The following is a 24,573-nucleotide window of genomic DNA, read 5'->3' as shown; positions in this document are numbered from 1 at the left end:
GCCTGAGAGGTGGAGGTTATGACAAGAAATTCAGGCAAGAACAAGCAGGGCCAATCACCTCATCTAAAAGTGTGTCAGGGTATAGAGTTCGGTTCTGGCTCAAAGCCCTAATTCAGGAACCAAAGTTGGAGACATGAGAAAATCATGGAAAACACCATGCCGAATCAAAAATTATTACAGACCTAATGCCACAACAACTGCAAGTGGAGACTCGAAGGAAAAATGGATTTTCCACAAGAATTGCATGAAGAAATGAAGCAAGAAATATAAATGAAATAAAATCTTTGAGTAAAAGCTTTGGGGGGAGAATAAGTAACTTAGATAGAGAAAGTGATAAAAACCCATAAGAAACATACTTTCTGTAAACTAGAATATATCAAACAGAAATCCATGACAATCCATGAAACAGCTATATATACATATATGTGTGTATATATAAAATGTATATATGTCTATGTATGTATATATACACATTAGAACAAAATCAAAAGATGGAAAAAATAGAAGGAAATATAAGATATATGATATTAAAAAAAAACTGTCCTGGAAAGCAGGAGAAATAAATTTAAAAATCACTGGAATCTCTGAAAACTGTGATTAAAAAAACCGTGTCGCTATATTTCTGGAAATCATAAATAAAATTTCCCAGTTCTCTGAAAACCAGAAAGCAAAGATAGAACCTACAAATCACCTCCTGAAAGGAACCCTCAGTGGAAAAATCTGAGGAAGGTTACAGGAAAAATCCAGAACTCCTACATCTAAGGAAAAAATGCTGCAAGCATCCAGAAATCTGAATCAATTCAGTTTCTAAGGAACTACAGTCAGAATCATACAATATATGGCAACTTCTATTAAAACATAAGAAAAGATCTTGAATACAGTATTCCAAAAGGGAAAAGATACAAGCCTGCAAACAAGAATAACTTACCCTGCAAAGCTAAGCATAATCCTTAGAAGAAGAAAAAAGTGGATTTTTAATGCAATAGGAGAGGACTTCTACGTGTATCTGAGGAAAAAGTATAGGAACTTTGAAATATAAATATACAAGTCCAGAAAACCTAGAAAGATAAATTTATTTCAGTAGTTAGAAGGAATTGTTTGATGATGAAATGTTAATAATGTTATAATAAGGAAAGAAGAAAAAAGTGTCCCCTTAGAACTGTCATATCTTCAAAGGGTATTGACAGAGTTAAGTAAGAAAACCAGAGGTCTTGGGAAAAGATGGGCTTTATTTTGAGGGTTTAAAGAGGGGAAAGAGAAAGGAGATAAAAAGAAGAATAGTGTGGAAGTTATTATTTCTCATAATTGGAGAACATGAGAACTGGAAAAGAGGAAAAGGATGGAGACAACATTATCATGTGAAGCTTACTTTTATCTGAATTGCACAAAGGACCATTCAACATGTTCAAACACACACACACACACTCAAAGAATATGATGTAGAAATTAACTCAGCAGGGAAAAACAGGAATAGGGGTAGAGTTAAGAGAGGATGATATATGAAGGGAATAATTACAAGCAAAAGAATTTCTAGATGCTGAAGAGGAAATTTAAAAAGGGGGGGATTGTGGGGATTAGAATTTATGTGTATGCCTTAGATTGTCTTTTAGACAAGAGGAATAACTGAATAAATTAAGGTATATGAATGTAATGGAATATTATTACAGTCTAAGAAATGATAAGAGAGATTATTTCAGAGAAGCCTGGGTAGGATGAACTTACAGAAAGTGAAGTGAGCAGATCAGTTTGTATATGGAAAACAACTTTGTAAAGAAAAACCAACTTTGAAAGACTTAACTCTGATGAAAGCGGTTCTTCAGCAGAGCTTTGATGAAGCATGTTACCTACCTCTTAACAGAGTGGTGACAGACATGAGGTATACATTTTTGGACATGGTCCCTGTGTGGGGTTGTTTTTCTTAACTGATGGTTTTTTTCCTCTCCTTTTCTCAGTTAATTGTGAGATGAGTGAGGAGGCAGGTGGAGGGTTGGTAATTGATTCCCTCTCCTACCCCCAAAAAGACCATTGACTAGTCTTCCTCAATCTATTTTTTGTGGAGTCAGTTATCCATCTCTCACCCTATAAATGGACTTTCCCCAAGATTTTGTCCTGATCCTTTTTCTCAGTCTACATTCTCTGTTGGAATCTTGTCTTTTCCTGTGGGGACCACTGTCATCTCTACACAAACGACTCCCAGATCTATGTCCATCAAGAATCTCTTGTCTGATATCAAGTCTTGCATCTGCAACTTGTATACTTCCATCTAGATTTCCACTTGAGACCTCAAAATCAACATGGTTGACATGGAGATAATCTTGAGGCACATTTATAGAACAAAGAGTGCTGAATTTAGGATTAGGAGAGACCTGGGTTCAGATGTCATCTGTGGCCATTGTTAGATGTGCAACTATGAATAAGTCATTTAACTTTCCTGAGTTTCACTGTCTTCTTCTGTAAAAGTGGAATAATACTTGAAGTACCTACTTCACAGAGTAGTTTTAAAGCTCAAAAAAAATAATACATGTAAAGATTCTTTCAGGGCAGCCAGGTAGCACAGCGAGTAAGAGCACCAGCTCCAGTGTTGGGATGACCTGGGGATCGAATCCGGGCTCAGACACTTAGCACCGGCCCAGAAGCACCTGGCTGTGTAACCTTGAGCAAGTTTCTTAACCCCAATTGCTTAGGGGTGGCCAGGTGGCTCAGTGACTAAGAGCACCGGCTCCAGTGTCAGGATGACCTGGAGATCGAATCCTGGGCTCAGACACTCAGCACCACACCCAGAAATAACTGGCCATGTAACCTTGAGCAAGTTACTTAACCCCTATTGCTTAAAAAAAATTCTTTCAAATCATAAAGTGCTATGTAAATGTTGGTTACTATTTTTTTTCTCATAGAAATCTGTGATTTCATTGATGCAGATGATTCTTCGAATAACGTAGGTCATAATCCATCCATGTCAATGCATGCTGTGCTACTCTTATCCATTCCCTCCCATAAGTTTGCCATGAAGAATCCACCTTTTGTGCTATATTACTCCTTTTTCATGATGTTCACTTATGTTGAACTTAAAATTAAAAACCTTCAGTTTCTTCTCATGAACTGTTGTCTAGTCAAATCTTTACAACCTATACTAAAGTTGACTTTTATTTTATTATATTAGGCTCATTGAATCTCTTGAAATCCTTTTTGATCCTGATTCTGCCATCCAGCATGTTAGACAGCCCTTCCAGTTTTATTCATTAGTAACTTTGATAATTTTTAAAATAGTAAATTTGATAAGTAATTTGGGGCAGTTAGGTGGTGCTAGAGTGCTGGGCCTGGAGTGAGGCAGACTCATCTTTGCAAGTTCAAATCTGACTTTAGACACTTACTAGCTATGTAACCCTGGGCAAGTTGCTTAGCTCTGTGACCCTGGGCAAGTTGCTTAATCCTGTTTGTTTCATTTTCCTCATCAGGAAAATGAGCTGGAGAAGAGAATGGCAAACCACTCCAGTATCTTTGCTAAGAAAACCCCAAATGGAGTTACAAAGACATGACTGAAAATGACTGAAGAACAAATTTTCATAAGCATATCATTTTTACTTTAATCCAAGTGACTGATAAAAAACATCAAATAAAATAAAGACAGCACCACACCCTGTGGGCACTTTATCCTCCACTAGGTTAACATTAATCATATAATAATTAATTAGTTTTGGTCATTAAGCAAGTTCCAAATATGCTTAGGTCAGCTTTTGCCCAGTTGAAAAAGTTTTGTATTATTGAAAAATATATCGTGAGAGTATCTGACTCACTCATGCCTGACTGAGTCAATTAAAAAATCAATGGACAGACATTTGTTAAGTACCTTCTATGTAGTAGGCATTATGCGACTGAGAATATGAAGACAAAAATGAGACCATGACTGCCCACACAAAGTATATACTCTCTTTATATTGTTTAAAATACATGTCTATCATGTGTATTACTCTCACTTTACCAGTCTAGCAATATTGTCAGGTAAAAAAATGGTATTAGTCTGGCATAAAATTTTACTGATGAACCAGTGCTGGTTCTTATGCTTGCTACTGCCTAAGTGCTCACAAAACATCCCTATAATGTTAGAGTTATTCCTGGACCTGGCATCAAGCTCCCTGCCATATAGTTTAAAGGATCTACTTTCCTCCTCTTTGAAAATTTTGACATTTGCTTGCCTTCATTCTTCTAATTCTATTCATAGCTAACTCTCAATTGAATTCTTATTCCTTGAAATGAAGTAATGTACTTTAGTTAGGTGGAGAATTTATTCTTGACTCTTACCAATGCATTTTTCAAACTGAAACCTGCCTCTTAACTGTGCTAATCAACCAACTATAGTTAATTTTGAAAGCTATATCAGTGACAGAATATGAACCATAAATATCAGATAGCATTATGCTCACTGAGTGTTTTCTGTCTTCATTCTGGTCACCCTCCTATAACTTTAAATGAACCTTGTGTTAAATCCTGTTATCATTGCCCATAAGTATCTAAGGAGTCTGATACCCTTTATATTTAGTGAACTTGGCACCCTAATCATGGAAGGTTTTAGCAAACTCCATTCTTCTACAGACTTTCAACATCCTTTTCTATGCCTTAACTAGTGCATCATGTGAAGAGGGTATCAGTACATATTTCTTCATAAAGAAAAATTAAAATGGTTAACTCTTTCTTGCTCACACATATGTATCTGTCCATACATAGAAGAAAATACAATCAGACATCTGGGTGTGTATATATTCACAGGTCCTTTCATGTTCAAACACACAGGTGAAAGTACACCTGTATCTTTAAGTAGATAAATGCACCCTGCCATATATACGTACATGAAACAAACATAGATGAGAGCACAAATATACAACTATATGCTTGCATATGCCTCCACAAATATAGCTGTATGTTCATACCTCAGTGCTTGAGTTGAATCTGTGTCTTCAGCATTATACATATTTCCATTACTGGAACAAATCACGGCCCTGCCATGACTTAGATGATCTTTGAAAATTGTTGTGGTTGAAGAGATTATCATATTGTGCCTTTCTTTTGGATAAGCCTCTCCAATTTAAATAGTCTGGCCCTTAGATGACCATATGTAGTCTGACCCTAGACCCATGCTTAAAGGCTTCACAGTTTATTGGCCTTTTTAGAGGTCCATTCGCATACCCTTTAAAGAACTCAGGGTGACCTTAGTGCCACAATGAGTCACCAGAGCAGGACTTTAATGAAGGTGTGTATACTCAGAGGCAAAACTACTTGTGCATACCAATATGACTCTCTGTACACAGAGGTAAGAATACACATACACGTCTATATTTTCATATCTCTATATCTCATCTATCTATTGATATATCAATCTGTCTATCTGCATGAACTGTAGTGTCCCTCTGTCTGCAGAGGATAGAGCACATACACATAGAGAAAATAACACATGACCATAGGACTATGCAATACACTCAGATATGCCAGTTTTAGATTCTCACATGGAAAAGAGTATGCCTATATATTTAATCATGTACTTAGGAAAGCATTCTGTGGAAATATTTTCCTATAAACTTGATTATTGTTCTTAATGAATTTTTGGAGTGAAGTTGATGATGAGATATTATGTTAATATTTGGGTGATTATAACAGCAAGCACCCTAACATACCCAGGATGACTGGTAGTACAGGTTCTTTGATCTTCTTTTCTAAAGGAAAGCAACTCAAAAGGGGTTAACAATCTTAATCCAACATATATATCATTCACTTAGTTCAGGGGAAAAAGTCAGCACCCCAAACTTCAGAAAATACAAATAGAAATTACAAGCAGACAAAAATACAGACAGAAAATAACACAATTCAACAGACCAATAGACAGGGCTTCTAGCTGTCTGACCATTACATACACACATAGTTAGTTACCAGAGAGAGAAGCACCAACATCTGGGTTTTCAAAACTGTTGGGCTCAACAGCTACTCAGAGTCTCATCTGCCCAAATGTGTGTGTGTGTGTGTGTGTGTGTGTGTGTGAACACCCTTCTTCAGGGTCAAATGACATCCATTGCCTCCTAATTACAAAGTAACAAAAGGTGTGGGCCTTCCTGAAAAACAAGCCTCCCCTAAGCAAGCTTCTCTTGTTGGGCTCCAAGTGAGGCCCGTTAAGGGATAGAAAAGATCTTCAAATTCCCTTACCATTATAGTGATATATAACTTAAGTTATTGATTTTATGAAAGTATGTGAAGGTAACACTCAGAACCTAGTTTATATTAGGATGACATTTTACCCATAGTAACAATAGAAGAACATTTAAATTAAAAAGATGACTGTTTCTGAGAGAAGTTTAGGGTGGTTATTTGCAAGAATTTTTCAATTACATGAAGTCAGTAAAGCCTTCTCTCTTTTTCTTTAATCCTGGGCCCAATTTATTCTCCATTTGTATTACCTATGATAGATATGAATGAGCTTTATAAGTTGTCCATGTAACTGTGAGTCACAGTCTGAGCAATAGATATGCTTCATTTATTTTTCGTTTCTTCTCCATGTGGAGAATTCACCTATATCTTTTAATTATCTCCTCTTCCAGAAGATTTAAAGATAATAATCAGGAGATCAGAAAACAATTTTTTGTTACATTTTTTCAAGGAATCTTATATAATTTTGTTATATGAATTGAACATATTTTATCATAGGAGAGACCTTAAGGTGATATTTTGCTGAATAGATTCAGATGCTTCTAATTGTCAACACAGGAATTTCGTTGGACTGAAAGCCCAATCTGAGTCATCAATGTGATATGATAGCTTGAAGAGCTAATGTGACCTTAGACTACATTAAAAGGTATAGATTCCAAGAATAAAGACCTTTCATTTAGATCTGGAAGTTTAATCTTTTAATCTTATATATGAAGTAACTAAATTCCAGAGAGGTAAAAAAACTTTCCCAAGTTCACACAGATATCAAAGATCAAAGACCAGAATGGAGATTTAAGTTCAAGTCCTCTGAATGTAAATCCAATATGTTTTCTTCATGTTAAAGTAAATTGTTCTGCTGTACACTTGTCATGGCCCAACCATCTCTGGAATATGGGGTTGAATTCTAGGGGATCATTGAGCATCTGGATGGAGAATGCCCAGAGGAGTACAGGCAAGATGTCAAATGCCTTGATTGTGTCATAGGAGAATCAATTGAAATATCCTGGGAAAGTCATTTCACTTCTCCAAGCTTCAGTTTCTTCATCTGTAAAACAAGGAGTTTGGAATCCATGATTTTCAAGATCCTTTCCAGCTCTAAATCTATGATCTTATAAACTGGATTTCTTATGAACTGGAGAAGAGAATTCTCAGGGAGGCTTGATAGTTGTCTTGAAGTTTTAAAAGATTTTCATGAGAAATTGGAATTAATTAAATTTGTTTTGTTTAGCCCCAGAGATTAGAAGTAGTAGCAATGGGTAGAAGTGGCAAAGAGGCAAATTGAGGCTTGATGTCAGGAAAAAAGATCCCAAAATAATATTTGGGGAATCCTTTCTGTTTCCTTTCCATGTTTTCATCAAGAATACCCTTTGTACACATGTAGATTATTCTCATAAAGTTTTGGTAGAGTTTAGAAAACAGGCAGATTAGAAGGTAGTTACTGATATTTTCTTGGGTCATTTTTAAGGTAATTTTGAAATCATGTTTTTCCCCAGATGTTTAGAATATTGATTTGTTTAGATATCTTACCAGGCTTTGTGTAAGTTTGTTTGTTTCTCCTACTTACTGCTTTACAATGTTTTATGTGTCAATACTGCTTATAATTTCACTATCCTCCTCTCCAGTATTTTACAAGTGAGTATATATAATCTAAAAAGTATTTTCTTTGGTTACTATATTGACTGCAGAGTTTGCTGGCCATAACTATTATCAGGATATTATCACCAATAGACTTGGAAGTTGTAACTAAGTATACTAATGACCCTCCTTGCAAGAGGCAAAAAATAGAGTTGTTGTTTTCCTCAAAATTTTATTTTAGACTCAAATGTCAGAACATAAATAGCGAGCAGAGAAAAGAGACAAAAACATATCATAAAATTAAATGTTGGAACTTAAATACAAAGTTAGAAAAAAAAAGCATGTTGTATGCATAGCGGCATAAGAGAGTATTCAAAATATGTAACAATAAATTTTCATTTCAAGAAAGCCTATATGATAAATAATACTCATTGTGTTGAGAACTATACATCTTTTCTTTGCTCCCTTGTGAGTTTTCTTTTGTTCTCTGCTGTGCACTTTTTTACTTTGTTCTTTTTTTCCCTCCCTCCCAATAACCTCCCCCTCCAAAAGGCCACACAAAGTTTAGATAGGTTTCTCTATAACTATAAATATGTACATACCTTTCCCCACCCCACCCCGGAAGGCTACAATAAAGTTTAGATGTTTCTCCATAGCTATAGATATATATACACACAAATACATATATATATATATATACATATATAGTCATATATTTTCCCAAACCTATTCTGCTCCTGATCTTTGTTTTTATGTCTGTGCATATCTCTTGTTTCCTATCCCTCATGCCTCCTCTACCTTACTTTTACCCACCACCTTGCTCTGCTATGATTTATCTACCCCCCTCCAAGGATCCCTCCCCTATCCTCCCATTTGCCTAAATCTAACCACCCTTCTATACCCCTATTTACCTATTCCCTCACCCTCCCCTCTAAAAATTCCTTCCTTGTCCTCTCCCCCCCTCCCTATACCCCTACTGTTTTATTTCTTCTGAATTTAGAAGACTTTTATAATCTTTTATATGTATATGTATTTTTCCCTCTTAAACTCATTCCCAATAAAAGCAGGTTACCAGAACTACCAGCCTTCCCCCCCCCCATCTAATTCCTGTGTATGAACTCTTTCTCTTGCACTTCATTTGTATAAAATAATCTTTAAGCTATTCCTAAATGGTTATACTTTTTAAATTCACCTCATACTCAGGTTTACCCCAATCTTAGAACTACCCAATTATTAATAAGAATCTTAGACATACATTTTACATATATAAAAAGTAAACAGTCTTTCCTTTTAGATCTCTTATAGTTAGTCTTTGTTATGTACCTTATATTTATTATTGGTTCTTATATGTCGAATTGTCTATTAAGTTCAGGATTCTTTTTAGCAATGTCACGAAAGTCTGAGAGTTTATCAGATGTCCGTTGTTGTTTTTTTTTTCATTCAAGATAATATTTAACTTTACAGGCCAGAGCCCTGGTTCTTTTGCTTGTCAATATGTTGTGTTCTAAGACCGGTGGTCCTTTAATGTCTCTGCTGCTAGGTCTTGTGTAATTCTAATTGTGACACCATAATATTTAAATTGTTTTAATCTTGATGCTTTTAATATTTTTTTCCCTGAGTTGAGGGTTTTAGAATTTTACTATGATATTCCTATGACTTTTCTTCATAGGATCTCTTTTAAGTGGTGATTGATGGATTTTCTCTATTTCTACTTTCCCCCTTGTTCTAATACTTCAGGACAATTTTTTTCTCTAATTATTTCTTGTATTATCATATCAAGATTCTTTTTTTTATTATAACTTTCAGTTAGTTTGATTATTTTTATATTTTTTATAGAAGCGAAGGTACTTAACAGGGTGAGCACAAAAAGTATATTATGTAAAATCTCAGTATGAGCTGAGGCCAGTGAGTAAATATAAAGCCAATAACAACAACAAAATAATTTTTGTTTGTTTTTAGCTATATTGACGAAAAGAGGCGGTCAAAGAAGTGACAAGCTCACTGCCAAGTGTTAATGTGGATTTTCATTGATAACAGAGAGAAAATAGTTGCTTAGTTCTTATTTTGCTTATTTTATCTTACAAGAAAAATTACTTTTAGATGGATAAGAATAGAATGAAATTGGCTAATAGGGCATTGATACCCTAGATAATAAATGTAAGAAAATAGTAAGAGAGTGCCTAAATTGATCAAGTCACATAGACCACTGTAAATGATGGGGTTAGATTAGATATCCTCTAAACCAAGTGTGTTCTTCCCCTCAGGTTTGGACAGGCCCTCATAATATGCCTGGCCCAGCCCATGCATGTTCCTTACCTGCTCTCATTTCTTTGTCCCTGGCCCCAATGTGTCCTTGAACTGTGTGCCAGCCCCATCTCTCTACAGCAAGCAGCCCCCTTTCTGCTTCTCTTCATCCCTTCTTCCTTTCCCCACTTTCACAAATTCGAATTACATAAAAACTGCTTCATGTAGAGGTTTGTAGAATGGTCCACTTATGTAAAGTGAGAACTGTCTGTAATTGGGAAGTATTTAATGTGAAAAAAATACAGTTAAACATAAATGATATTACATCGTAAAACCAAGTCAACATGCAATCCACAGAGATCTTCATTATGTTTTAGTGGCCCTAGTTTCTATTTAAGTTTGACACCAGGGCTCCGTACCCCATCTTGCTTTAAATCTATGATCCTATGAAAGAACTGATAGAGGTGCTTGATGAGCCCATTGCTGATTATCTTGAAAGGCCATGGGAATAATGGGAGAGGTATCACGAGACTGGAGAAGAGCAATTGCCATTTTGAAGATAGAAGAAGATAGAGTACAAGCTATAGGCTATTGTTCTTTCCTTTATTGCCATTGGGAAAATCTAGAAAGGCATTAAGACGGTTAATAAATATCTAGAAAAGGTAAGTGGTGATCTCAGTCAGCATAATTTCACAAAGAACATAAGGAACAAGTCATGTCCAACTAACCTTATTTCCTTTTTAAACAAAGTTAAAATTGGTAGTCAGATACTGCAGATAAATTTACTCAGATTGTAGCAAAGCATGAAGTTAATTATCTCATACTCTTGATATGGAAAAGATGGAGATATGTAAGCTTAGTAAATAGGACTATTAGTTGGATTTGTAACTGATTGGATGTCTGGATTCAAAAGATATGGTGGTTAATTGTTCAGTCACCTTGGCCAGAGGTCTCCCATGGAGTGCTGCAGGGGCCTTGCACTGTTTGGTATTTTTATCCAGGACTTAGATAAAGAGAATACTCTTCAAATTTGACTTTGACACACACAGGGAGAGACAGCTAACACACAACAGGGATAGCTAACAGAGTACCCAAAAAAGACCCAGACAGACTAGAACATTAGGCAAAAGTCAAATAAGATTCTGTTTAGTAGGAACACGTTTAAAGCTTTACACCTGAGTTGGAAAAAAATGCAATCTTACTAAAAAAAAATCACCTTCACAGATACAATGAGGCATGGTTAGATAGCACTTTGATTGGTTTGGGAGCTCAATATGGATCATTGTTTTGTGGAAGTGAAAAAAAAGTTAATGCAATCTTGGGTAGTATTTAATTTTTTTAAATTCTGAATTTAACATCTGAAAAATAATTCCATTACAAACTAGAATATAAAAAGAGACTAATATGGAAAATTACAAATCTGTTTTAATGAGTGCTAGCCTTTTTAAAAGATATAAAAATCCAATATGCTACCTTTTTTCTGTTTTAAACATTTTGAATTTAATAAGCACCAAAAAAAGAGAAAAAGAACATTTCCATGTAAAAAATAGAAAAAGGGAATTTTATGTGAAAATGCAAAACTATCATACACAGATTTTTTAAAGTATATAATAAATTTAACATGTACTTTCAAAGCTGTCCTGCCTGTCCTTTTCTTTCTGAACTTTCTTCAGTTCTATTTTTTTCATTTAAATAAAATGCTTCAATGACTTTTCTTTCTTCTTTTTTTTGGCAAATCCTATTGCTACTTTTGCCATCCTGTTTCAATCCTCCCTCCCAATAAAAATAAAATTCTTGAAACAAATAAGCATAATTAAGGAAAACAAATCCACATATTTACTCTCTTTAAAAATGTATGTTTCATTCTTCATCTGGAGTCCATCACCTCTCTGTCAAGAGATGGGTAACATGATTCCTCATAAAGTCTTCTAGAGTGGTAGTTGGTCATTGTACTGATCAAGTCCTTAAGTCTCTGAATGCTGTTTTTTTGCAATATTATTACTGTGCAAATTATTTTCCTTGTTCTCACTTCACTCAGCATCAATTCATATACACCTTCTCTGGTTTCTCTGAAACTGTCCCTATTGTAATTTATTTTAGTTTACTATAAGACATTTATAGATCATAATATGTTTACTTATTCACCTAGTTGATGGAAACTTGATTTATTTTTAATTCTTTGCTACAGCAAAAATAAATTTTCATATTTATGCACATATTGGTCATTTTCCTCTTTGATCTTTTTGGAATGTAGGCTTAATAGTAGTATTGTGACTTTGGGGCCATAATTCCAAATGACTTTCCAGAAATCTTGGACCATTTTACAGTTCCACTAACTGCACATCAATGTACTTATGTTTCTAAAACCCTTTTAACAACTGCCATTTTCCTTTCTTTTCTTTCAAAGTCTATGCCAGTATGATAGGTATGAGGCGTTCCCTTTTAGTTTTAATAAAGATTTCTCTAGTTATTGGTTACTTGGAGCATTTTTTCATATGACTGTTGTTAATTTGTTTTTTTTTGTTTGTTTGTTTAAAATTTGCCTATCCATGTACTTTGATCATTTACCAAGGGGTATCTAGGTAACAAGGTAGATAGAACTTTTGTCCCAGAATCAGAAAGTCCTGAGTTCAGATCCCACCTCAGATACTTACTAGCCACGTACTCCTGACCAAGTCACCTAAATCTTTTTATTTTGCCTCAGTTTCCTTAACTATAACATGGGAACAATAATAGCACCTACCTTCCTGAGTCATTATGAGGATCAAATGAGATAATATTTCTAAGAGACTTAACACAGTATTTAGGACACAAATAAGAACTTAATAAATGCATCTTTCCTTCCTTATCTATTGGGACATGGCTTCCATTCCAATATATTTAAGTCTGTTCATTTTGTATCTTGGCTATCAAACTTTTATCGGAGAAACTTGTTGCAAAGATGTTTCCTCCAGGTAATTTTTTACTTCTAGTTTTAATTTTATTAGATTTCTATAATTTTTTAAAATTTTTATATAGTCAAAAATTGGCTACTTTATCTTCTGTGATCCTTTCTATCCCTTGTTTGGTCACAAAATCTTCCCCTATCTAGAGATGCAAAAAGTATCTAGACCTAACTTCTGCCAGACTTTTCGATTTAGGCTATATTAAGAAAGGCATAATGAAGAAATAATCCCTTTGTACTCCACCCTTGTCAGATCACATTTGGAGTATTGTTTTTGGTTTGGGGCACCACTATGATTAGCTGAATATTCTTTCACAGGAATGCAACCAGGATGATTAGTGTAAAGAAGTCTGAGAAGGGAGAAGGGAAGGGAGAAGGCATGAGAGTTGTCAGGTGTTTGAAGAACTGTTTTAAGGAAAAAGGATTAGACTTTTCTAGTCAGATACAGACAGTGAAATCTGGAGTGATACAAGGTGATTGCAAAGGGGAGAAATTAATTTTATTGTGAGGGGAAAAGTTTCTAACAATTAAATATATCCACAAGTGGAACTGGCTGTTTGAGGATGTAGTGGCTTCTCCTTCATCAGAGCTCCTCAGTCAAGAGTCCATCTTGCCATTTGTCTGGTATGTCAGTGGGGATTCATTTTGGAGTTAGATGGCCTCTGACTCTAAAATTTTGCGATTATATGTAATTTTGTGATTAATTGTCTTTGATAACATGGAGAATGAAAAGGTGTTCCTTGGCCCCTTATCTAGGAGGAAGGCCAGCCTGGACTTTGAGTATAGATACCAGTTATTTGGCTATGGCAGAAATACAGATATTGTACACTTATTGACCACTGGAAAATTCTCAACATTTAAAGTAATAAAAACTGGAAATTATCAGTGTTGTGAGGAATATTGAAGTCAAACATAATAAGATACATTGGTCCAACCACTCTAGTAAACAGATTGGAATTATGGCAGAAAAGTCACTTAAATTGCTTATACTCTTTGGCGCAACAGTATCTCTACTAGGCATGTATCTCAGAGACCAAAGAGAGAAAGAAAAGTTCCATATGTACCAAAATAATCACAGCAGCATTTTTTTTGTAACAAAAGACTTTTTAAAAAAGGATTTATGAATGTCATTGAATAGTATTATGTTTTAAGACATTGTGAATAAGAATTCAGAGAAATATTGAAAGACTCATATGAACTTATTCAGAGTGAAGTAAGCATAACTAGGAAAATAATTTACATATGACTGCAGTAATATAAACAAAGCAATACTGAAAGGAGAGTGAACATGTTTTAATGTTAAAGACCCATCTTTGCCTCAGAGAACAAATGATGAATGCACTTAAGAACTACAGATACCTGAATCTGGTTTCTTTTTCTGGCTTTGTTTAACTGTTTTCTGTGTTATGAGGGGTCATATCAAGAATGATCTGACAAAAGTAAAGGGTATCAATAAGTCATTTAAAAATTGTCTTCCTATTCTCCATACTTAACCAAAGGCAAATCATTTGTCTTTGCCTTCCTTTTTAGTCATTCTCCTAGTGTAGCCAATACTTTATAAATATTTGTTGAATTACCTTGAATAGACCGAAGACTACCTGCTGATTAGAGTTTTGTATATAACAGCATTCTCTGAACTGAAGAGGGCTTATACTTCCCACAGTGTGCGTAATTATCACCTCATGCATATAAAAGAAGCTTCAGGCAGCTTTCCTGATGGTCCTTTTCATATACTGGTGTAACAATTATTTGAAACCAGCCCTGGATTCTGTATTTGATTAATGATGGCAGAATTAAGTATATGGAAGCAAAGACTATGTAAACTTAATGAATGTTGCTTCTCTCTTATTAGTATGTGACAGTCAGTATAATGGGTATGTCCACAAGACTATTTGCTTAGATGCAGAATCCTTAGCTAGTTGAAGGGCACTGGATTTCTGGGATGGATTTCCCAGGGCTTTTGGAATTTCCTTGAGGGAACAGGTGACTAGTTCAGATCCTGCTTTTATGCAAGCTTCTAGGCTATGGCATGTGAACCTGGTTCTCTGTGAATGTGGGATGCAGTGTAGGGTACATCCACAGTTAGGCATCCTTTGCCTAACATGATGATTTGGGTGTTTGAGAGCCCTGGGTCCCTGTTGCCTTATATCAGCATTTAGGGTTGTGAGGGTTACCACAGGTAAATGTAATACCTTATCAGCATCAGATGGGAAAGGAAAAGTGCCTGGAAAGAAGCCAACAAACCTAGAATATAGATGTGACTAGCCAATGTCAAGATGCTTGGGGATGAGAGAATCTAGCCTAGTGATCAATGGACATGCTACTTACTGTGGGTCATGACATTTGGCTTAATCAGGAAAAGAGAACAGAATTTAGGTGGATTAGAGCAGGATTTTGAACAATGACTAAAGATCCTATGGGCTTATCTGGTGATGATTCCTTTTTTTAGGAGCACATATACAATTCTTGAACTTCTCCACTGAGCCCAACCATGACTTCATTGAAATTCGGAATGGCCCCTATGAAACTAGCCATGTGATTGGAAAGTTCAGCGGGAATGACTTGCCAGGCTCCCTGCTTTCAACATCCCATGAGACAACAGTTTATTTTCACAGTGACCACTCGCAGAACCGTCCAGGATTTAAGCTGGAATATCAAGGTAAAGATAACGATTGAATCTTCCATCTCTTCTCCATTACCCTTGGCTTTGACCTTCCTTCTCCTCACCCCCTCCCCTACCAACTCTAGTCTAGTATATTTCAGAGAGAAGAGGAGAATAATAAAGGAGAGAAAGATTCAGGGAGAATTGGGGAGAGAGAAAAAAAAAACAGTATTCAAAAGAGCTTGATTTTTATTCCCAGTTCTGTTACTTACTAGCTGTGTACCTTTGTCAGTTAACCTCCCCAATTCTGTAATCTATAACATGGAAATAATTCCTGCCCTGCCCTCCAAATCGAGGACTGTTGTGAGGGTCACAGGGAATACAATTGTGAAAATGTTTTATGAACATCAGGTACTCTAGAAATATAAAAAAAATGACCTATTAAAAACTCTTAAGGTGGAAATGTCAGGTGTGGTAGAAGAGGAGGAGGCTTCTGGGAAAGGGAGGGCTTTGTGTTTGCCCTAATATTATGTAGCATAGGTTCTGACTTCCCTGCCCAGGCTAACCAAATGGACTTTTAGGAAACCTTCAAAGGCTAGGTGTCAGAGAATTGAGGGTAATCCACCTTTGGGGCCTTGCCCACAGAGGCAAAACCATGGAGTCAGGGATGGTGGGGAGCAAGAGAATTTTTTTTTCTCTCCTTCCCCTCCCAGGCTCTTTGGCCTTGAACTCTGTCAAAAGATAAAATATAATGGTTTGGGATATATGGAACCTTAGCTTAGCTTTTCATAGCTATATGATCAAGATCAGGATTATCCAGTTCCTTATTATTTGGATTTGGTTTTAAGGCTACATAAAATCACAGACACAGACACTCAGAGCTAAAAGGGACCTCAGAAATCAACCAGTCCAGTCAGTTAATAAACATTTATTAAGCACTTACTATTTGTCAGGTACTGTGCTAAGTGTTGATTATAAAAACAAAACAAAATAGGCAAGAGATAGCCTCTGCCCTCAAAGAGCTTACAGTCTAATGGAAAAGACATCATGCAAACATGCAAAAATACTTTTATATATAAAACGAGCTATATACACAGGATAAATAGAAAATAATTAACAGAGGTAGGGCATTAGAATTAAGAGGGGATAGGGAAGGTTTCTAGTGAAAGATAGAATTTTAGTTGGGACTTAAAGGAATCCAGGGAGGTTGTTAGTCAGAGGGGAAGAAGGAGAACATTCCAGGCATGAGAAGCTGCCAGAGAAAATGCCTGGAGCTGAGAGATGCAGTATCTTATTTGTGGAACAGCTAGGAGGTCAGTGTCACTGGGTTGAAAAGCACTTGTTGGGTAGTTGGGTATAAGAAGACTGGAAAAGTAGGAAGGGGATAGGTTATGAAGGGTTTTGAATGCCCAATAGAATATTTTGTATTTGATCCTAGAGGCAATAGGAAGCCACTGGAGTTTTTAAGTGGCATGGGGAACATGATAAGACCTGTGCTTTCTGAAAGTTACTTTAGTGACTGAATGGTGGATTGATTGGAATAGGGGGAGACTTGAGGCAAGCAGATCCACCAAAAGGCTATTGTAATAGTCCAGATATGTGATGATGAAGGCCTCCGCTAGAATGGTGGCAGTGCCAAAGAAGAGAAGGAGGTATATTCAAGAGATATAGCAAAGGTGAAATTGGCAGACTTTGGCAGCACCTTGGATATGAAGGATGAGAATGAATCCAGGATGACTCCTAGTTTGCAAGCTGAAGGATGGAGAGGATGGTGTTGCCTGATTTGGGAATCACCGGTATAAAGATGGTAATTAAATCCATGGGGGCTGATGGGATCATCAAATGAAGTAGTATAGAAGGAGAATAGAAAAGGGCACAGGTCAGAACCCTGAGGAATGCTTATAGATCGGGAGGATAACCCAGCAAAGGATACAGAGAAGAACCAGTCAGACAGGTAGAAGGAAGATAGATAGGAGGAAAACCTAGAGAGAATGATGTCCCAAGCACTTAGAGAGAAGAGAGTATCAAGTAGGAGAAAGGGATTAACGGTGTTAAAGGCTGCAGAGAGTTTAAGGAAAATGATTATTGAGAAAAGCCCATCTAATTTGGCCATTAAGTGGTCATTAGTAACTTTGGAGAAAGTGGTTTCAATGGAATGATAAGGTCAAAAGCCAGATTTGAAGGGTTAAGAAGAGAGTAAGAGGAGAGAAAGTGGAGGCATCTACTCTAGATGACCTTTTCAAAGAGTTTAGCTACAAAGGGCAGAAGGGCTGATAATTATTGGGGATGGAAAGACCAACTGAGGGTTTTTTTCAAGGTGGGAGAGACCTGGGCATGTTTGTAGGCCATAGGGAATGAGTCAGTAGGGAGAAATTAAAAATAAGTGAAAGAGTGGGGATAACAGAGGAAGCAATCAGTTGGAGGATACAAGTTGGAATGGGATCACTGGAACAAGAAGAGGGGAGAGAGAGCCTTGGTAAGGAATAAGGCCACATTATTATGCGAAACAGCAATGAAGGAGGAGATATTGGCAGGAAGCACCTATGTGACAGGAGATGATGAAGAGGAGGGAATTCACAGCAAATGGCCTCAGTTTTTTCTGTCAAATATGAGGCATGGTTCTCACCTGAGAGAGTGGGGGATAGAGAAGCCATGAGAGGTTTGAGGAGGGATGAAAAGGTTTGGAAGAGTTCCTGTGGAATGAGCTAATAAAGGTGGTATAATATATTGCCTAGCAGCAGTCAGGTCACAGTTGAGGTTGTGTAACATAAATTTATAGTGGTCCCAGTGTGAACAGTTGCGTGATTTTCTCCACCTTCATTCTGCAGCATGTGTATAGGTGTGAAGGTGGCAAATGGTGGGAGTGATCCAAGGCCAAGGATTGACCAGGTGTAATCAGCCACATGGTAAGGCAGCTAGGGATTCAAGAGAGGAGGACAATGTAGAATTGCATTATTTTCAACAAAGCATCAGGGTGGGGAGAAGAGTAGAGAGAGTTTTGTGCAAGGAGATGTCCTTGGAGAGAATTGAGGGGTCAAAGCATTGGAGCTCACATTGTGGAGATGGTACATTTGTAGGTGATGGCGAGATCAAGGGTATGTATGTCCATCTCTGTGTGTGGCTGAAGTGGAGTGGAAAAGTAGGTTGTGGGAAGTGAACTCCTCTTTCTCTCTATAACATGCCAACAATGATTACCTCTCCTTTACTTGGAGATCCCCTGGAAGGCAGCATGATACAGGTAGAGGACCTGGGCTCAAGACCTAGATTTGCCACTTGCAATGTCCTGACTTTGGGCAGGTTCCTTCTCTTCTCTGGGCCTCAATTTATTCATCTTTAAAATGAGAGATTTGAATTATATGGCCTCTAAGGTACCTTCTAGTTCTAAATCTATGATCTTCTAATTCATTAACTATTGATAGGTCGTATTACATTTCTGAACAGCTTTGATTTCTAGGACATTTCCACTTATAATGAGCCAAAATCTGTGTTCCCTGTAACTTTCACTCATTTAGTTCTAGTTCAGTTATATTCAGTTCATCAAATATTGATTTTGTTCCTGCTATGTGCAGAGCATTATGTTAGGCACTGGGGGAGGTACAGAGTTTAGAAAGATATGGTCCCTGCCATCATGGAAGTTAAAGTTAATTTGATTAGAATTATATTGTCTTCAAATGATACATGTAGTTATAATACAAAATAACATATAATAAGCACATTAAAGAAATACTAGCAAGTACTATGTTAGGTTCTAGAAGGGAAAATATTATACTGATTGAGGGAATCAAGGAAGGATTACTAGAAGAGAAAGCATTCAGCCTGGGTTTTAAGGAATAAATCAAATGAATCCAAAAGAACAAGAATGCAGACTTAACCACAAAGCATGTTACTAATTTGATAAAATTACATTTTCTTGCTTTGTAGAAAGGGCATAGAATAACAGGTGTTTATTACTCTGTGTATAACTTTGACTTTGAGGTACATACTTTACTCTTGTGTATGGGATGATTGTGCAAGGGGCAGAATGAAAGTCATGATTCATTTCTCTTATTCTGGGGAATTAGATGTGGACTTGCGAATGTGGTAGACTAGTGAAGAAGCACTGATCTCTGATGGTTATTAGTGAGGATAGTAAAGGAAATACAGAAGAGAAATGAAAAGTATCAGGATCTGGGTTGGCCTTCCCCTGAGGTAACCTGCTATCAGAGCTGCACAGGGATTAGATTCATTGATTAGTTAGTTTTTTCTCCATAACAGATTGACAAAACAATTTGATGACTCTAAGAACCAGGAAAAATTCCTAGTAACTACAGAAGTTTTGACTTCAGAACTATTCACCTAAAAGGGGAATGCTTGTATATACAAGAGTGTATAGATATAGTTCTACAATGAACTATAATGGATATCAAAGGTCTTCTGTTCCACCTTCTCGTAGCCAGAGCAACTCTAAAAAAGCCTAAAATATGGGAGCTCTTCTTCATGGGTTTTCAATGTCTTCAAACCAAGAGACTTCAGTTTTCATTTATGGTGGGCCTCAGCATCTCTGTCCTATTATAAAGTTCTTAAAAGGGATTGGAATTGTTCTGCTTGATTTCAGAGGTAAGAGCTAGGAAGTGACTGGAAATTGCAAAGAAAAGTTTAGGTTTGCTCTGGGGGAGGAGGGGTGGGGGAAATAAAACTTGCAACAATTTTAATCTTCCAGAAGTAGAATGGGAGGCAATTTGTTTTTCCTGTCATTGGGAGCATTCAAACAAAGGTTAGATGACCACTTATCATGTATGTTGTACACAAGATTATTTTTCAGATGTGGGTAATAAGATAAGATAGCCACTGAGGTCCTTTCCTCTTCTAAAATTCTGAGTCTAGTCAAATCAATCCTTCTGTGGAAAGTTTGGGATAAGTCTGATATCTCAGAAGAAGACAATTCAACTTTTATATGAATGCAAATCTAAAAGGAAAAAGTCAAGCAGAAGTAATTTAACAAATTTTCTTTTTCATTTCCAGCCTATGAGCTCCAAGAGTGCCCAGACCCAGAACCCTTTGCCAATGGCATTGTGAGAGGAGCTGGATACAACGTTGGACAGTCGGTGACCTTTGAATGTCTCCCAGGATATCAATTGATTGGCCACCCAGTGCTTACCTGCCTGCATGGCACTAATAGAAACTGGGATCACCCTCTGCCCAGATGTGAAGGTATGGTGCTATTTGTAAAATGGAGAAAGCCAAAGAGTTGAATCATGGTGATAGAAGCAAACATGGCTTAAGTACCAGGAGTGGTAACGGTACTTACTTTTTGATACCAGCTGATATTTACCAGTGTATTTAACCCATAAGAAGTTCTGACATTTCTAGTATTTGAACCTTTATATGAACCATAATTCCATTGTGAAAGATAGTAAATACAAGAAGGGAGAAGAAAAGTAGGGTCTTCAATGGAAGCATGGTTACAGGGTCTTGCCTTTCTGTTCATGTGTGTGTATATCTCTATGTTCTGTTGATGGCTGTCATCACTAGGTTCACAGCCTTAGTTATCCTTGAATCTTCCCCTTTTTCGCAAGCTCAAAATTCAGTCACTAGCCAAGCCTAGTTGACCGTATTCCCATAAGATTTCTCACATCCCTCTCCTTTTCTCTGTTTACACCACCTCTACTTTAATTCACACCCTCCTTTTCTTTTCCTTGAATTATTGTCGTAACATCCTAATAGATTTCCCTGCCTCCAAACACTTTCCCCTCCAGTCTTTTCCTCCACACAACTGCTGCCAAATTGATGTTTATAAAACACCAATCTGAATATGTTACCTCTCTACTAAAAAATTGACAGTGGCCCTCCATTGTTTCTCAGATAAAATGCAAAATCCTTAGCCTAGTTTCTATCTTTCCATTCTCTTATTACTACCCATGATACACTTTTTCATCCAAGCAAAACTGACCTGCCAAGATGTTCCTTTTACCAGCATCACATCTGTCACCTGCATGCTTGTGCCCAAGTGGTTCTCATGCCTAGAATGTCCTCACGTGGAGTCCCTGATTTCCTTCAAAGCCCAGCCTCTTACATAAACCCTTTACTGATGGCACAATTTAGTAGCACTCCCCCCCTTCCTTTAAACAATGTTATATTTACTTCCTCAGGTACATTTTGTACTCTTTTCTCTGCTTCTGGGCTGTTTTGTTTTTGTTTTTGGCGCTTAAATGTCTGATCAATTGAATCTGATTGAACTGAATAGGATTCTGCTGCTCCACTCCTGTCCCCAAAGGGCAGCTAGCAAAGAATGTCCTGTGTGTGTGTGTGTGTGTGTGTGTGTGTGTGTGTGTGTGTGTGTATCCTCCAGGATATATCTAGTATATTGGAAGCCATGCTGACAAAATCACCCAAAGGTGATGAAAATTCAGTCCATCAACAAACATTTATTAAGTTCCTGCTGAGGGTACAAAGACAAAAATGAAACAGTTGTTGCCGGCTTCAAGGAGTGTACATTTTATTTGAGGGGAAAATGTGTGTGTATTTATACACATATATAATGTATGTTTGTGTATATATATGCATTTATGAATATAAATGCACTTATATATGTAATATAGTTCAATATATAAAAATATATGTTTATGAATAAATACATTTGTATATATTAACGTACATATATGTGTGTTTATGTATACACATATATACATATGAAAAATCTGTTCTAAATATGAGGTAATTTTGAGGGGGAAGCCTCTAGCAACTGAAGGAAGGGGAATCAGGATTCTAAAAGGCAGAGGTAGGAGGAGTACATTTCAGATATGGGGGACAGCCCATGCAAAGACAAAGAAATGGGAAATGAAATATTTTGTGTTAGAAACAGCAAGAAGGCTAGTCAAGCAGCACTGAAGAATATAAGAAGGGGATTAATGTATACCCAGGTTAGAAAGATAGTTCAGGGTCAAGTAGCTGAAGAGAGGAGTTTAGATTTGATCCTAAAGGAAATAGGGAGCCACTTTAGTTTTTTTTTTTTTTAGTTAGTGGAGTAAAATGGTCAGAACTGTGATTTAGGACAGTATCTCTAAAAGTTTCATGGAAGGTATGCTGGATGGTGAGGGACAGCAGTGGAAACTTGAGAAAGGAGACCATTGGGAGTCTATTGGAATGCATTCCAGGTAAGAGGTGGTGTGGGTCTGAAGTAGGTTAGTGACCATGTGAAGAAAGAGAAGGGGGATGAATGGAAGGTGTTGTGGAGGTAAAAATGACAAATTTTGGCAAATGATTAGATTTGTGGGATGAGAGAACATGAAAAGAAAAGGATAAAGCTAGTAAGGGCCATAAAAATTATTTCTCATAAGCAGTGTCATTAATGATCTGGGACCTCAGGCTCGGCTTCACTACAGAGCCAATATTTCTGACTTAATTTTTCTCATTCATTCAGGGTGAGGCATTGAGTGATAGTGGTTGGGGACCTAGTGAGAAATATAAAATTTCATAGAGACTGGCCTTTGCATGTGCTGTAGAGGCTGATGTAGGAATGAGGAGTTTTGGGGGGAGAGCAGCTGTAGGTACCAAGCTGCGAGATAGTGCAGGTTTTGATGCAAGTAGCAGTGCCCAGTACAGAGAGACCCCGAGGGTAAATATGAAGATGTACCTCCACCGTAAGGGAGGTCCTGCTCTTGTGGGCCATGGACAATATACACATTAAAAATTTAAGAACCTGCATGTTTTTTAAAAAAACCTTTACAAAACACACCTGAGTGCACATGAATTTATAGTGCAAATTGAGACGTTACTTGGAAGTTGGAGTGGAAAGAACACAGTACTTGGATACAGAAGACTTGGCTTTGAACTTGGGCTCTGCCACTTACTAGCTAGGACTGTGGACATACCATTTGCTCTGAGCCTTCATTTCTTTAGCTACAGAATAGTGATTGAATCTGAGAAATGCAAAGACCTTTGGAAGTCATCTTTTCCACCCTGTACCTGAGGTAGAATTTTCTCTTCAACATTCCTAACTGTTGATTATTTGTCTTTCTCTTGAAGAACTCCAGTAATATAGACATAACATTCTCCCATTCCATTTTTTGAGAGCTATAATTGAGTAAGATTTAGTCCAAACCATATTAATGAAGAAAGGAGAGAGAGAATGTGGACATGAATGGAGATTAAACTGGAATTCTTCTAACCAGACATATCCAAGCCCTGGAATTTTTTTTTCTTTAGACCTTAAGAAGGGACTCTGATCTTGTGGATTGCCCATAGAAACCTGAATCTTCTGCACAAGTACAGGTGAAGGGAATGTGGCTAAAATAATTTTCTACAAGAAAGGTCAAGGGATTTAGTAAATGACAGATTCAGTATGAATCAGTTAGTGGCATGGCAGCCACTAATATGATCTTCAGTTGTATTAATAGAAATTTAATGTTCAAAATAAGGGAAATAATAGTCCTGCTGGTCTGTTTCCTCTTAGCAACACATCTGAAATATTGTCTTTAGTTCTGGATTTATTTTAGAATCAACATGGGCAAAGTAGAACTATGCCATAAGAGGATTGGTTGATAGAATTTAAGATGGGTTAATCTGGAGAAGAGAAGGCATAATAGTTGTCTTTAGTTTTTGAAGAATGCTTTTGTGTAGAACTGAGATTAGACTTTTGCTTGGCCCTCAAGGTATAACTAGGAGCAGGGGGTGGAATTGTAAAGAAACAAGATTTCAGTTTAACTTGGGGAAAAACTTCCTTATGATTAGAGTTTATCAGAAGTAACATTGGTTCCCTCAGCAGGTGGTGCGACTGAAAGTCTTCAAGCTGAGGCCAGGTGAAGATTTGTTTGGGTTGTTGTACTGGGCTTTCCTGCGAAGGTGTGAGTTAGATGAGATGACCTCTAAGATCTTTTCCACTCTAAAACTAGTATTCTACAACAAGCTCCCTGCTGTATGGGGAGCCCACAGTAGAACTGAAAAGACCCACAGCTGCAGACGATTACTAGTAATATGTAGAGTAACTCATGTTCCAGGAAAGGTTCAGCAACAAATGAGATCTCTGTGGGGTTGTCTGATC

General features: G+C 36.9%; 2 protein-coding genes across 2 annotated transcripts in view; both read left to right on the top strand.

Annotated features, from left to right (window-relative positions):
- Positions 1–24,573, top strand: part of LOC138146178 (NACHT, LRR and PYD domains-containing protein 10-like) — a 294,893-nt gene that overhangs the window by 95,156 nt on the left and 175,164 nt on the right. The gene's annotated exons all lie outside the window — the stretch shown is intronic.
- CSMD2 (CUB and Sushi multiple domains 2) overlaps positions 1–24,573 on the top strand; it is a 1,071,431-nt gene that overhangs the window by 919,329 nt on the left and 127,529 nt on the right. Inside the window, exons 41-42 of the mRNA XM_069067881.1 lie at positions 15,402–15,611; positions 20,556–20,744. Coding sequence (XP_068923982.1) covers positions 15,402–15,611; positions 20,556–20,744 — 399 coding nt within the window. The remainder of the gene's footprint in view (positions 1–15,401; positions 15,612–20,555; positions 20,745–24,573) is intronic.

This window comes from Petaurus breviceps, unplaced genomic scaffold, assembly GCF_028583685.1.
Source record: "Petaurus breviceps papuanus isolate PSGF00001 unplaced genomic scaffold, PetGlider_PUasm1.0 90760, whole genome shotgun sequence".
Classification (NCBI taxonomy): domain Eukaryota; kingdom Metazoa; phylum Chordata; class Mammalia; order Diprotodontia; family Petauridae; genus Petaurus; species Petaurus breviceps.
This window is presented reverse-complemented; position numbering and strand designations above follow the sequence as displayed.